The sequence below is a fragment of the Rousettus aegyptiacus genome, unplaced genomic scaffold (genome assembly GCF_014176215.1).
Source record: "Rousettus aegyptiacus isolate mRouAeg1 unplaced genomic scaffold, mRouAeg1.p scaffold_m13_p_8, whole genome shotgun sequence".
NCBI lineage: Eukaryota > Metazoa > Chordata > Mammalia > Chiroptera > Pteropodidae > Rousettus > Rousettus aegyptiacus.
Window position 1 is genome coordinate 14,488,026 of NW_023416311.1, and position 14,992 is coordinate 14,503,017.

Below are 14,992 nucleotides of genomic sequence, written 5' to 3' on the forward strand. Positions count from 1 at the left end.
AATTCTGTAAGTCTTGCTGAATGGTCCTTCAGTTTTGTAGCAGTAATATTACACAGGGTGTCCATGCAACAGAGCCCCCTTAATCACAGCATTTACTATGACCTGGGTAATATGCACTCACTGGGTGAATATTCCAGTCATAGAGCCAGTCCCACATGGCTTGCATACGGAGTATATCAGCTGCTTCATCTGGGGTGTTCCACTTGGCATTGATAGAGGGAGATGGACAGTCCCCCTTCTCAGGGTAAACAGACCTTACTGTGGCTTTTATCCAGTCCACCAGGCTGACTGTTCCCTTGAGAAGAACCTCCTGTGTGTGTCTGGATCACAACAGCCATCTGTGATGGTTCCACGGGGAGCTGAGGGTCCTGTCTCAACCTAAACTGCTCTTCTACTCACTCTGCAACATTGAAACCAGAGACGCAGCCCCCAAATTTGTTCCTCTTACAATCCGTTTCAGTAAATGTTCTCAGGAAGTTGGTGATACCAATTTACAAATGAAACGATTCCTTCACAGGATGCCCTTGGTTTCCGTAGTTTCTTGGTTTTGCCCTTCCCCACATTGACTACCTTTTTGGTGGTCACGGATCTTAGAGATACATACTTTCGGTTTTCCCTGCACAATTTTCACCTTGGGCAGCAGCTTTGAGGCCAGTGGCCAAAGCTCAGACTCACTGAAATCTGAGGTTGGTCTAGCAATGGGAACCTCACTTCTCATAGTAACCATTTACAAGGGTTTTAGGAGCCCTGTGCCAGGAAATGGGGCAGAGACCAACATTACGCACACACACACACATACACACGCACACACACATACACACAATTACTTTTTTATTATTATTATTATCTCGCACCATGTTTGTCATCAGATTGACAGAAATTGCAAAGTCCGATGATGCCAACTATTGGCCAGGTGTGGGCCAGATGAAACTCAAGCTCTGCTGAGTATATTTTGCGGTTGCTCCATGATGGGATCAATGCTCCCCAGAAAATGTGGTTCAAAAGTATAGGCTGATGAGACTACTTCCACCAAGAGAATATGATGAGATGGATTACTCACATGATGAGGCTTTCAGGAGGAAGGAGGGCAGGTCTGAAATGGCTCGAGAGAACAAAGAGGGGTTTTTTTTGTGGTTAGGGGATGATTTCAATTTCCCTTAAGTGCAAGGGAGAGATCAGGACCTTCTTGTCAGCCTGCCTAGCTGTGCAGCACAAGGGGAAGAGGGAGGCATGGGGCTTTAAGGCTGTGAGCAAACATCAAAAATGGAGTCAGACTCTTTATTACAGAGTGTAAATTAATACCTACACTTTGGAAACCAGTTTGGTGATATTTAATGAACCTAAAGAGGATAACCTCTGTGGTAGATAAAAGGTGGGTACAAATTCTTTGCTACTCCTCCCTTTAAGAGGTGGAATTTAATCTTCTGCCCTTGAGCCCAGGCTGGGCTCAGAGACTTGCTTGACCAGTGGAATGCTGTGGAAGTGATGGTTCTGGGACCTTCAAGGCTGTGTCTTATGAAGCCTTGCAGCTTCTGTCTGGGCGTCTTGGAACCTCACATTGGGGGAAGTCAGTTGCTATGTAAGAAGGTAAGATAGTCAAACTGTGAGGAAATCCATGTAGGTCACAGGCAGAGGCTGTGTGGAGAGAGAATTGCTGTCTGGCCCCAGCTGATGCAGCCATCCAGCCCAGGTACCAGATATGGGAGTGAAGAAGCCTTTGGATGACTCCAGCCCTGGCCACTGTTTACATGCAACTGCATGAAGGCCTAGGAGCAAGAACCCCAGCAGAGCCCAGCCAACCCTCAAAATTGTGAGAGAAAACCAAATTGTTGTTTTAAGTCTCTAAGTTGTGGGATGGTTATTATACAGCAAGAGATCACTGGATTACCTCTCTCCACTCACTTCACTTGTAGATGGACGGTAGCACAAAACTCCCACCCATGTGTCCATGGAGTTATCTGTACAAGGATGTGCATTAGAATGTTGTTTGTAACATTGGAAAGGTGCCAACAGATTAAATGTTCATTGACAGGCGAGTGGAGAAATAAAGTGGGGCATAGACATTGGATGAAATACCAGATAGCTGTTAGGAACAAACTAAATCCAAACGCGCCATCCTGGCTACATCTCAGAAACCTTCTGGGAAACAGCTTTCCTGGATTCTTAAAAATAAAAATAAAAATAAATAAAAATAAAAAAAAGGTCAGGATCCTGAAAGACATATAAGAAGGCAGGGGAACTATTTTAGTTAAAGGAGACTAAAGAGAAATGACAGCTAAATGTAATACGTGATCCTTGATTGGATCATGGGGGAGGAGGGAAGTCATCTAAAAATAGCATTACTGTGAATTGGGTAAGATTATTATATCTACAGTATTTTTTTAACGTTCAATTTATCACATGTGATAATTATACATGATTATGTAGGAGAATATCTATGTCCTCAGGAGATGCTGAGTAAGAAGCCAGAAGTAGCCGGTGGTTTAGCAAACTGTGTGCGAGTGTATATACTGTAAGAGAGAGAGAAAGCAAATGTGGCAAAACGTTCACAATTGTGAGTCTATGGAGAGGCCGTTATATTATTCCTGAAACTTTTCTTTAGGTTTGAAAAATTTTCAAACCTATCGATTCCACTGATACGTACAACATGGATGAATCTCAGAAGCATTATGCTAAGCTTATCAAAGAAGACAAGCACAAAAAGACCACACACTATATATGAGTCCATTTCGAAAGCATTCTGGAAAAGACAAAACGATAGTGAGAGAAAGCAGGCCAGCAGTTTCCAGAGACTAGCCATGGGGAGAGACATTGACTGCAGAGGGTCATGGGGAACTTTTGGGGCGATGAAAATGTTCTAGATCATGATTGTGATGACAGCTATGTGAATACACATACTTGTCCAAAACTCATCAAATGAAACACTTAAAATTGGTGAATTTTATTATATAAGAATTATTCCTCATAGTGGATTCAATTATGTCTCCAAAAAAGATAAATCCAAGTCCTAACATCCAGTCCTCAAGAATGTGACATTATTTAAAAATAGGGTCTTTGCAGATATAATTCAAAGATTTCAAGATGACATCATTCGGGATTTAGAATGGGCCCTAAATTCAATGACCAGTGTCCTTATAAAAGAAAGTAGAAAGTGATATGAGATCCAGGGACACAGAGAAGACCCAGAGGGGAAAGTCATGCGAGGATGAAGGCAAAGATTACAGTGCTGTGTCTACGAGCCAAGGATTGCCAACAGCGCCAGAAGCTGGGAAAGAGGCATAGAATATATTTAACCCTCAGAGCATCAGGAAGGAACCAACCTTGCTCATATCTTGATTTTGGACTTCTGGACTCTGGAACTATGAGATGATCAATTTTTGTTGTTTAGTAATTTGTTACAGCAGTCCCAGAAAATGAATACGTACATACCTCAATAAAGTTAATTTTTTTTTTTTAGTTACGAAGAAACTTGGAAACATCAGGTTAAACAGGAAAAGCAGGCTGCAGAACAATGCATTCAGTGTGAAATATTTCATATAAAGATTTTAAATGCTCCTAACAATACTCCTTATTGTTCGTAGACTTTGTATATGTTGTAAAATCCTGGAGGTGCCTTGGTCTGAAAATGGCTCATTCCAACCCTGTGTCCCCTCAATGATGAGGGCAGGGAGAGCAATGGGGCATTTTTCTGTCCTCTTGCTGCCCCGCATAGACTGCCCAAGGTATTATGAGGTCCTGGAAGGCTTCCCCATGGAGGAAACCACAAGCTGAGGTGTGGAACAGTAGGGGCCCAGCAGGGGCTCAGAAAGTGGGGAGAATATTCCAGGCTGAGCATGGGTCTGGAGGCCCCAGCAAGCTGGCTTGTCTGAGTGTCAGGTGGAGAGCATATGATGACTAGGTTGACAATACCTCTTATATCTGGACATACTCCAGCCTCCCTAGGGCTTCTCTGGGGCCACTCTGTTGCTCATATCCATCTTCCTCCTGAAATCGGCAGGGAGGCAGTTGGGGGCAGGGAGAGGCTGGAAGGCCAAGGCTCAGGTTGAGAAGGGCGACTGGAGGCCGAACTCCTGGGTTCGGAGAAGGCCAGAGGCCAGATCCAAATGTCTGAAGAGTAACTGGGGCTGGGAGCCAGGAAAGGGTCTGCCATGTAGGCATAGGCCAACTACTTTGTCCCCCTGAGCTGGTTCACTGTTTGAAGGATATGACCTCATTAGGTTGCTATGAAAATGAAAAACATCGTAACGTGCATGGTTAGCCATCTATTGTGGCCAGGCCGAGGGTCACTAGCATCAACTTAAGTGCTGGCACTTCATCCTCATTTAATCCTCACAACCCTAGGAGCTATCATCCCCATGTTATAGATGGGGAAACTGAGGGCTGCAGAGGTTAATCAGCTGAATGACACAGGTATGCACAGCTAAGTGGCCAAACTGGAGTCTGGACTGAAGCTGTGTGATACAGCACCCATGAGCCAAGCTCCTTTGCTGTACTGCTTTATTGTACTGCTTTATTGTACTGCTTTATTGTACTGCTTTATTGTACTGCTTTATTGTACTACTTTATTGTACTGCTTTATTGGTTCATTCCTGGTTTATGACTGGAAACCCCTCCTAGTTCTTGGGTGAGTCTCTTGGGAGCCAGGCCCTGACCACTTCATCTTTAGGTGAACCCAGCCCCCTGACTGGTCTGGTCGGAGAGGGGCTCAGGAAAGGTGTGTTGAATGGAGGTGGGTGGGGGTGGGGCCCAGGGTGACCCTAGCATTTGGAGAAGGTCAGATGGCAGCAGCAAGTGGAGGCTAGGGTGTCTCCAGCCCTGCAAAGTCCACCAGGCTGTTCCCACAGGTGTGTGGGAGATTATGGAGGACCGGCTAGGCAATGCAGCCCTCAGACCCCTTTGCAAAGAATTCGGCCCCTCTACTCTGGACTGGCAGGAAACCTTGTCCCAGTCTCAGGACCCTGGAGTCTCGATCCCTAAAACACCCCTCCAAAGAGTCCACAGTCAAAAGTCCTAGCTCCCACCTTCCTCTTATTTTTCTAGGACCCAGTCAAATAGGCCCGTACTTCCCCATGACTCAGGCATCCTGGCCAAAGGGATATGGGAACCACTGGTACTGTCTGGCAAAGCTGGTTTTGCACATCTCCACCCATATTCAAAAATGTTGTGTTGGTAGCTTGAAATCAGCCATGGAGGCAGTATTTATACCACAGAATTGGCAAATACAACAAACCCAGGCTTTCTTCTCTCCTAGACAGCCAATTTTTAAATAGTTACCAGCATGCCACTGCTCCCAGCCCTCCATTTGTCCCTGCTCACCAGGCCAGTAGCCTCTGTTACAGGGACCCAGTGAGCCCTGGAAGTCTGAGGAGAATCATGACAAGCCACAAGGCTGGGGCATCACCCATATGCCCAAGCTACATAAGGCTGGACCCAGGAACGCAACCCTGAATCCTCTAGTCTCCATTCCAAGGCCTCTGTCCCAGACTGGAGCACAGTGCCCAGCTCTGGGCAGCCTGGGAACTAAGAGGCCCAAGCTGGGAGCCACACTGACAAGTCACTTTAGCTGTTCTTGCCTGCAACATGAGAATCAGTATAAGAGCACATATCCTAAAGTCACACTTCCGCAGATCACATTTAAATTCTGCCCATGTGAATTCAAGCAAGTTAGGTCCTCTCTGAGCCTCAGCTTTGCAAGATGGGGATAATAGTAGTTCTTGTTTCATTATGATGTCATGAAACGAAACAATTTGTGACTATAAAAGAGCCGAATTAGCAGAGTGCTTAACATGTTATTATCGTTGTTAATAATTTCCTGTCCCAAACCACAATATCACCTCACACCTGTCAGAATGGCTATCATCAATAAATCTACAAATAAGCGTTGGCAAGGATGAGAAGAAAAGGGAACCTCATGTACTGTTGGTGGGATTGCAAAGTGGTGCAGCCACTATGGAAAACGGTATGGTAGTTCCTCAAAAAAATAAAAATAAAACTACCATATAACCCAGAAATTCCACTTCTGGGTATTTAATTGAAGAAACCCCAAACACTAATTTGAAAAGTTATATGCACCCATAGGTTCATTGCAGTGCTACTTACAATAGCCAAGATATAGAAGCAACATAGGTGTTCATCAATAGACAATTGAATGAAGATGTAGTACATATACAATGGAATGTTACTCAGCCATAAAAAAAATGAGATCATGCCATTTGTTACAACATAGGTGGACCTTGAGGGTATTATGCTAAATGAAATTCAATAAATAAATAAATAAATAAACAAAAAGAAACAGACTCATAGATACAGAGAACAAACTGATGGTTGCCACAGAGGTGGGGGGAGGGAGGGTGGTTGAAGGATGGGTGAAACAGGTGAAAGAGATTAAGAAGTACAAATTGAGAGTTATAAAATAGTCACAGGGAGCCTTTTGGCCAGAACCGCCATCTTCCAGTAATTCACCAAAATGACCAAACACAAAGAGAAAGAAGAGAAGTAGCCACTACATGTTTTCTAGGCCTTTTAGAAAATACAGAGTTGTTCTTTTGGCCACACACATGTGAATCTACAAGAAACGTGATATTCTAGATATCAAGAGAATGGGCACTGTTCAAAAGGGAACACCCCACAAATGCTACCACAGCAAAACTGAAAAAGTTTACAGCGTTACCCAGCATGTGGTTGGCAGTGTTGTAAACAAACAAGATAAGGGCATGATTCTTGCCAAGAGAATTAATGGACATATTGAGCATATTAAGCACTCTGAGTGTTCGAGATAGTTTCCTGAAACGTGTGAAGAAAAATGATCAAAAAAAGGAGGAAGCCAAAAAGAAAGTTACCTGGGTTCAACTGGAGCACCAGCCTGCCCCACTCAGAGCAGCACAATTTGTGAGAATGAATGGAAAGGAGACTGAGCTGCTGGAGCCCATTTCTTGTGAATTAATGGCATGATAGGTTTGTTTTTTTAAAAAAACACCTCTAATTGAGTAAGCATCCTCTATCACAAAGAAATATTTAAAGAAAAAAAAATGGTCGCAGGAATGTGAAGTACGGCATAGGAAATATAGTCAATAATACTGTAACTACTCTGAATGGTGCCAGGTGGGTACTAGTTATTGGGGTGAACACTTCGAAGGTCTATATAAATGCCTAATCACTATGTTGTACACCTGAAACTAATATAATATTGTATGTTAACTTTAATTGAAAAATAAACACGTATAAATAAAAAATAATAATTTTCTATCCCACAAGACAGTTGTGAGGGGAAAGGAGCTGACGCAGATGCTTCACGTGGTGTCTGCACACAATAGGCACTCCATTAATGGCAGCAAGATAGGTCACTGCCTCTGATATGGGTTGAGGTGACTCTCCTTGGGCGCCGCCCGGACATTTCCGCCACCAGGGGGCGCCCCAGCCCTGTCTGCGGCACCGCCCCCTTACCTGTGCGGGCAGTGCACCTGACGCCGCCTCCGGAAGAGGGGACCCGGGACTGCGGGGATCTCGGAGGGAGCCGGGCATCGTCGGGTGAGAGCCTAGGAGGCGCAGAGAACAGACTCCCGACAGGCTTCGGGAGAGAACCGTGGCAAGTTGGCGCGGTTGGTTGGGAAGCAGGGGCACCCGGCCTGATTCTTGGGGCGGGGAAGCAGGGGAGGCCGGCAGGAAGGAAAGCGGTGGCTGGGCTTCGGACGCCTGGAGTTGGGGGTTATGACGCCTGGGTTGAGGTGCTAAATAGCAGCTCAGTGTGGAGAAGGAGGGTCGCCCTCTGGTTTCCAGAACAGGGTCGGGCCCTCAAGAGCCAGGTCAAAGAAACCCCCAGGTGGGTCTGAGCTGGAACTCTTGTGACATCTGGGTGCTGCAGGTAGGGCTGGGCTTAGACACCTGGTGAGGGGAGGAAAGGAACAGAGGTGTGTGAGTGTGTGCGTGCACGCACGAGCGTGCATGGGGGGACCCCCAGAGGACTGCAGTGGAGTGTGCCAGGGAAGCCTCATGTATCCCCTCCCTCTGGAACCCCTGAACTGCCAGGCTCTGGGAGGCCCTAGGGAAGTGCCACCAGGCTCCAATCCCCAGGGGCGGGCTGGTGAGTAAACAGAAACCTGGATTGGCGAGGCAGCAGTTGCTGGCACAACCTGTTACCTCGCCCTGCCCTGGGCCGGCCTGACATTTGGGCCCTTAGAAACTGAGGGACTGAGCCAACACTCCAGAAGGGAGGGCTCAGAGTAGGGTCCCGGAACCTGAATTCTGAGGGGTGCAGACCAATATACCGGGTTCCTGAGAAAATAGGAGAACAAGGCCGGGATACCTGGCAGGGCATCTGAGTCCTGAGGAGCTGCAGACCTGGGCTTCTGGAAGAGGAGGGGGCTGGATTGCTGGGGACTTAAGTTCCCAAGGCCCTGGTTTTGGAAGGAGAAGGGTCTAGTTTATCCCTGAGTCTTGAGTCCCTAAGAACCTGGGTCCTGGGAAGAGTTTCCCAGCTGGTGAGAGTCTGGAAAGAGGAACTGTCATCAGGATGGCCTGTGTTCCAGAGCACGGGGACAGATTTTCTGGGAGCAGAGTATGTCTGCCAGAGGCAGAAGGCAGGACAGCCCACTTCCTATGTCTCCCTGCCTTAATTTACCCTAGGGATATTAACAGAGTTGAGTGGTCAAAACATAGATCATTAACCCTTTGTGGTCTTGGCTTCAGGACTGGAAGGGCCAGTGGGCAGGTGAAGAATTAAGGGTGGGCCAAGTCTTGGCCAGCTAAGAGTGAACCCTGGCTGCAAAGTAGAGTGTCCTGCAGCTACCTGTCCTCACAGACCTACCTGTCCTCACAGATGCTGCAGGCACCATGAGCTCCCCAGAAGGGCCAAGCTTCCCGTCGGGGCTGCTCTCGGGGGGCGCCTCCCCCAGTGGCGATGAGGGTTTCTTCCCCTTCGTACTGGAGCGGCGGGACTCATTTCTGGGAGGTGGCCCAGGGCCTGAGGAGCCTGAGGACCTGGCCCTGCAGCTGCAACAGAAGGAGAAGGACCTGCTGTTGGCTGCGGAGCTTGGCAAGATGCTTCTGGAGCGAAATGAGGAGCTGCAGCGGCAGCTGGAGATGCTGAGCACCCAGCACTCTGAGCGTGAGGAAGTGAGCTGGTGGCAGGGGTTGCAGGCAGGGGGCAAGGGTGGGCAGGGGCAGGACAGTAGGCAGGAGGAGGAAAGCCAGGTAGGGGATGCTTCTGGAATGGTTCAGGGCTGGGCCCACTCCCCCTGGCAGTGTTGTCCGGTGGTTAAGAACATGGGCTCTGAGGATAAATCAAAACCTGAGTTTAGACTCTGTCTGACTGTGTGACACTGGGTAAGCTGCTGGCGCTCTCTGAATCTCGGATCCGGCTCCTAAATGGTATAGTGCGGCTCCAACAGTTACTGAGCACCCCCTCCTCACCTGGCTCTGAGCTAAGCACTTTCCGTGCATCATCTCAGTCAACCCCGTGAGGTAGGAACAGTTCTTCCTCTGCCCAGGTTCTGTTGTCAGACTCACTGTCATCTCGAGGTCATATCTGGCCCCTAAATACTCTGGACTCCACTGACAACAGTGAATCCATATCATCAGCCCCAGCTGCTGCCCCAGTCCCGACATGGGTAGCTTACTGCCCCACACCGCTCCACGAAACCATCTAATGGGTATCAACATAAGTGGCGCTCGATTACGACCCGTCACCCACTGTCCCCATCCCACCTTCCACAGCAGGAGCAGATCCTGAGTATCTCCATGACCTCTTCTCTCACATGTGCAAGCCCTGTTGAGTCTTCTAAACCAGATTCTGAGTCTACCCACTTCTTACCATCCCCGCAGCCTCCAAGCTGGTCCCATCCTCCATCACCTCTGCCCCAGACACTGCAGCCACCTCCTCACTGGTCCTTAGCTTTTACTCTTGCTCTCTGAAGCCCATTCTCTAAGGGGCAGCCAGAGGGATCTTCAAAAATTGTAAATCACATCATTTCAGTCCTTGCTCAGAACCTCCCAATGGCTCCTCATCACACTTAGAATGAAATTGAAACTCCTCATCAGGTCCTAAAAGTCCCCAGGGCAGCCTCCCTGACCTCAGCTCAGCATACCACCCCTCCTGGCAGCAGGGCCTCTTTTCAGTTCCTTGAGTAACCCCAGCTTGTTCCCTCAGGGCCTTTGTACTTGCTGTTCCTTGTATGTAGCCCTCTTCCTTATTGCTCTGCGGGAGTCAGTTTAGACATCACTTTCTTGAAGGAGCCCCCACTCCACCCCGCTCCTCTTCTTCACTTCCCAGCATCTCCTCATAGCCTTTACTGTCCCTCCAAAATGACCTAGTTCAAGCATGTGTCCATTTGCCTCAAACCCTCTGGTCTCTGAGGTATTTGAGGCAGAGAACTTGGTGGTCTTGCTTACTGCTGACAGTCAGACCCCAGAACAGAAGGAACTCATGAAATATTGGATGGATGGATGGATGGATGGATGGATGGATGGATGGATGGATGGATGGGTGGATGGATGGATGGAACATAGGTATATTAAGGAATTTGCCTGAACACAAAGCAGCAACAGGGCTGGGCACCAGCCAGGACAATTGTAACCCAGTCCTGTGGACTTATTCTCAGAGCTGTGTCCACTCCCCCCACCCACACCCCCCGCCACACACACACACACACACACACACACACACACACACACACACACACAATATTTGGTTAAGAGTTTGGCTGCCTCGGTGGGATCCCTGCTCCACTAACTCACTGTTTCCTTGGGCAAGGCATTTCACCTCTCTGAGCCCCTGTTTCCTCTGTAAAATGAAGATGTTAATGATTCCAATGCTAGTGAATTAAATGAAATAGTATAGGTAAAACACTAGCACAGGACCTGGCAGTACTGCTATTAGCTGTAGCAGCTATGTTGAGCATCGCCTTCCAGCTTTGAGAGTCTAAAGAGAGTAGAGGCCAGAGGCTGGCCCTCCAACTTGCCTGCCTCCCTAAGCTGGGCATCTGGGTTTGTCAGGTGCCTCCCCCTGCTAGTCGGACAGGTTTTGGGGAGGGCAGGCAGAGGCATGGGGCCTGGGCGGGGCTGGCCAGGGTTAATTAAAGGGAGCTGGCCAGGAGGAGCTGGGGGAGAGGGGCTGGGCAGAAGCTGAATCTCCAGAGCCCCTGGGACACAGGTGTGTGAGGCCATGGGTAGGGGCTTAAATTCTGCCAGACTCAGGCGCCAAAAACGGCGCCTGCGACCTCGAGTCCAGAAGCCCAGGCAGCAGCCAGAGGTGAGTGGGCATCAGCAAGCCCCACCCCACAGCCTGGGGTCAGCCCCTCCTGTCTGGCCTGGAAATTTTTACTGCTCCCCCCTCCTTCTCTCTGAATCTCTGCATTTCACTCTCTCTGTCCGCTTCTTTCCTTACTGCCTCTTGCTTTCATGCCTGTCTCAGAACTCCTCAGACTCTCTTTGGGTTTCTGTCTCTCTATCTTAGTCCCTCAGCATCTATTCCAGTCTCATCTTTCCCTCTCTGTTTCTGACCCTGTATCCCCACAGCAGCTACAGCAGGAGAACCATGAGCTCCGCCGGGGCCTGGCAGCACGGGGAGCCGAATGGGAGGCCAGGGCTGTGGAGCTGGAAGGGGACGTGGAGGCCCTGAGGGCCCAGCTAGGGGAGCAGCGCTCAGAGCAGCAGGACAGTGGGCGTGAGCGGGCACGAGCCCTCAGTGAACTCAGTGAGCAGAACCTTCGGCTCAGCCAGCAACTGGCCCAGGTAAGACAGCCCTGAGCTCAGGTCAGGGTTGGGGGCAGACACCAGGGTCCGGATGTGGGGGTGCCCAGGGCTTGGTGCTGAAGCTTGGGCCAGTTGACATTTCCATTTCCTCCCCTCTCCGTAGGCCTCCCAGACTGAGCAGGGGCTTCAGAGGGAACTGGATACCCTTCGGGGGCAGTGCCAGACTCAGGCCCTGGCTGGAGCAGAGCTGAGAACACGGCTGGAGAGTCTGCAGGGTGAAGTGAGTGCCAGCTAGGGCTGGGGGCCTGTTGAGCCAGGAAGGCTGCAGGCTATCTAGAACTGGTCTAGCACCTCTCCTTCAACTCTGAGGCCTTTCGCCAGAACCAGATGCTGCAGAGCCGACGGCAGGACCTGGAAGCCCAGATCCGAGGCCTGCGTGAGGAAGTGGAGAAGGGTCAAGGCAGGCTACAGGCAACCCACGAGGAGCTGTTGCTACTGCGGCGTGAGAAGAGGGAACACAGCCTGGAGGTGACCGGGGGGTTGTGGTATGTGGGTACATCCAGCTGGGACCTTAGCCACTGCCTCACATCTTCCCGGGAGATGAGGTCAGAGCTGGGTCACTATGAACCCCAGCAGCTGGGCCATGAGAGCATAGGCATTAACCCAAGGGCAAGTGGGAGCCATGGAAGAGTATTAAGCAGGGGTGGTACACTCTTAGAATGCAACAGAGCCAGGCAGCTAGGGGGTCAAGGAGGAGGCTGAGAGTATAGCTCAAGCCAAAAATGATGGGGACCTGGACCAGGTCTGGGGCAGTGGAGATGGAGAAAAGGGAATGAAGAGGCAGAATGGCCTGATATTTGAGATCTCAGGAGTTTGCGCTTTGGGGTTAAGTTTTCTGGGTTCCTCTCCCAGTATCCCTTCTTATATTGTGGGACCCCCCAGACTCAGTTTTCCCATCTGTGAGATGGGATGGTAATGAGACCTCTGGTGAGCATGTGAGGCACTGAGCACAGAGCGGACTTGGAAGACTCAATCAATGCTAGATGTTAGCAATTAGTGAAAAAGGTTGACAGGTTGGGAATGGGGCGGGGCTTTCTTCGAGGTTACCAGATGGGGTGCGACTGGAGGAAAGGTGATGGGAGTCTTTAAAGCCGGGTGCCCGCGCGCGCCCTGCTTTATAGGCAAAGAAATTGGTATTGGCCAAGAAGTGCGCGTACCAAAGCCGCCCAGCGATACAGAAGGGAGAGCAGGGTCTGGCTGCTGGGGCGCGCCGATGCACAGAACCGCCTGGCTCTCCATGGCGTGCCGGCGCCCCCTGGAGGCGGGCCGCGGAATGCCGGCAGCCGGCATACCTGGCTGACCGCTCAAGCTTGTGTGTCCACCCACACTTGTCTTTCTGACCATGGGTTCACAGCTGGAACGTGCGCGCTCCGAGGCTGGGGAGGCGCTGAGCACGCTGCGGAGGCTGCAGAGGCGTGTCTCGGAGCTGGAAGAGAATTCGCGCCTCCAGGACGCTGACATGTCGGGAGCCTCACTGCAGTCAGAGCTTGCTGATAGCTTTAACAGTGATCAGGACCAGAACGCAGATGGATGCAGAAATTCCTTGGTGAGCTCATAGCCCACCAGTCCCAACGTGAGCCATACAGGAGGGCTGCAGACTACACCCTTCTTTCTTTCCTGAGAAAGTCCAACACCTCACTAACCAATTCCTTTGGTGAATAGACCACTTTGTCCCCGGAGACCCAAGAGATGTCTAATCTCCAGCCTTTGACCCAGGAGGAGAGCTTGGAGCCTCCCAAGAAGCGAGCATCCCTGAGCCCAGGGGAGATACTGGAAGAGAAGGAGGCGGAAATGGCCCAGCTGCAGGATGAGGTGTGTGTGTGGGGAGGGAATTGCGCTGGGTACAGAGCCACAATTTCTCCTTTCCATCTACAATTCTGAGCTTTTGTACACTCATCTCCCGCTACCTGGATCACCTTTCACCCCAACAAACTTACAGTCATGCTCCAAGAGCCACCTTCCTCAGGAAGGCTTCCTGGACTGCATCCCCCCTTAGTCCCACCTACTAATGCTTCTTCATGCAAACTTATACCACCTAATTAGCCCCGCACCAACCTGGGGGCTCATACAATTTATCTCTAGCACAGGGCCACAGCTGCCTGGGGTGTTTGTGGAGTGGGCAGTGGAGGGCTGGAGCCCGGGCTGCTGGGAAGAGCAAGGGCTTGAAGACTCAGTAGCCTACCCGCATCTCTGCCACCACTCTTACCTGCAGGTCGAGCTGCAGCGGGCAGAGCTACAGTCCCTGCGGGAGGAGATGCAAAGGCAGAAGGAGCTGCGAGAGCAGGACGACCTCGAGGAGGCCCTAAGCAGCGCCCTGTCTGACAGGGAGGAGGCAGTGAATAAGTGAGTGAGCCTGCCTCTGAAACCATCTACTACTTCCCCAGTGGGGCTGCGGGCCCCCAGGGAACTCTGGTCTTTCTAGGCCTCACTCATGATTTGGCTTATAATTATTCCTATTCCAACCCAAGGGCTTTCTAACCTCCTTGTTTTTGGTGTTACTAGTCCCACTCAAGCTGGGGTCCAGGAGCCCCCGAACCCTCTGCTCGCTGAGACCCCAGCGCCCTCCTACCCTCTCTCTGCCCCTTTCGTTTGCAGGGCCCTGGAACTGTCCTTGGAGCTCAGCCGCGTCTCTCTGGAGCGGGACTCTCTTTCCCGGGAGCTGCTTCGCACCATCCGCCAGAAGGTGGCGCTGACACAAGAGCTGGAGGCCTGGCAGGTGAGGGGTAGGGGCTGGAGGGGCGGGGTCTACAGGAGGCGGGACTGGTGTGCTGACTCGCCCTTCCCATCCGGTTGACCTGCCTGCAGGACGACATGCAAGTGGTGATTGGGCAGCAGCTGCGCTCCCAACGCCAGAAAGAGCTGAGCGCAGCAGGATCAGCTCCGCGGCGCCCTGCTCCCCGCTTCTCGCTGCGCCAGGGTCCTGGGCCCGCTGGCGGCTTCTTCAGCAATCTCTTCCGAAGGACCTGAGGACCAAGGGGCCCGTCCTTGCCCTCTCGGGCTCACTTTCCTCTTCTGGCCAATGGAGCAACAGGGCCTCCATTGTCTTCCAAAGGAGGTTGGGCAGGGCTCATTGGGAGCAGGGGCCAGCTTTGGGGACCAGGAGCCCCAGGTGGGTGGCGGGGCAAGGTGAGGCAGAGCAATCTATTTTTTGAATCTATATAGGTCTTATCCTTTCTAGGCCCCCTGGCCCTGACATGCCCCAGAGCGTGTGAGTATTTATTAAGAGTAATAATACATACATAAA

At 50.7% G+C, this 14,992-nt stretch overlaps 1 protein-coding gene and 1 long non-coding RNA gene across 5 annotated transcripts; one reads left to right on the plus strand and one right to left on the minus strand.

Moving 5' to 3' along the window:
- Positions 1–6,329: 6,329 nt before the first annotated feature.
- On the minus strand, positions 6,330–9,993 carry LOC118606585. Its single transcript, XR_004952539.1, has 3 exons — positions 9,809–9,993; positions 8,804–8,988; positions 6,330–7,881 (listed from the first exon to the last, which is right to left on the minus strand). It is a non-coding gene; the product is annotated as an uncharacterized LOC118606585 (long non-coding RNA).
- Positions 7,488–14,955, plus strand: BICDL2 (BICD family like cargo adaptor 2). 4 transcript variants are annotated; one of them, XM_016122255.2, is made up of 10 exons: positions 7,488–7,585; positions 8,816–9,111; positions 11,512–11,727; positions 11,852–11,968; positions 12,070–12,216; positions 13,103–13,294; positions 13,411–13,560; positions 13,961–14,091; positions 14,344–14,464; positions 14,554–14,955. In XM_016122255.2, the coding sequence occupies exons 2-10, from the start codon at positions 8,830–8,832 to the stop codon at positions 14,713–14,715; spliced, it is 1,518 nt and encodes a 505-aa protein (XP_015977741.1). In that variant the 5' UTR covers positions 7,488–7,585; positions 8,816–8,829; the 3' UTR covers positions 14,716–14,955. The 4 variants fall into 4 exon arrangements, with proteins under 4 accessions (XP_015977741.1, XP_036081598.1, XP_015977743.1 ...); XM_036225705.1 differs by having other exon boundaries at positions 13,465–13,560; XM_016122257.2 differs by having other exon boundaries at positions 11,515–11,727.
- The last annotated feature ends 37 nt before the right edge of the window (positions 14,956–14,992 follow it).

Excerpts from the sequence above, each read along its gene's own strand:
- BICDL2 (XM_016122255.2), top strand. The coding sequence starts at position 8,830 with ATGAGCTCCCCAGAAGGGCCAAGCTTCCCGTCGGGGCTGCTCTCGGGG. Across the intron at positions 14,092-14,343 it reads AGGGAGGAGGCAGTGAATAA|GGCCCTGGAACTGTCCTTGG; the intron begins GTGAGTGAGCCT and ends TTTCGTTTGCAG. Across the intron at positions 14,465-14,553 it reads AAGAGCTGGAGGCCTGGCAG|GACGACATGCAAGTGGTGAT; the intron begins GTGAGGGGTAGG and ends ACCTGCCTGCAG.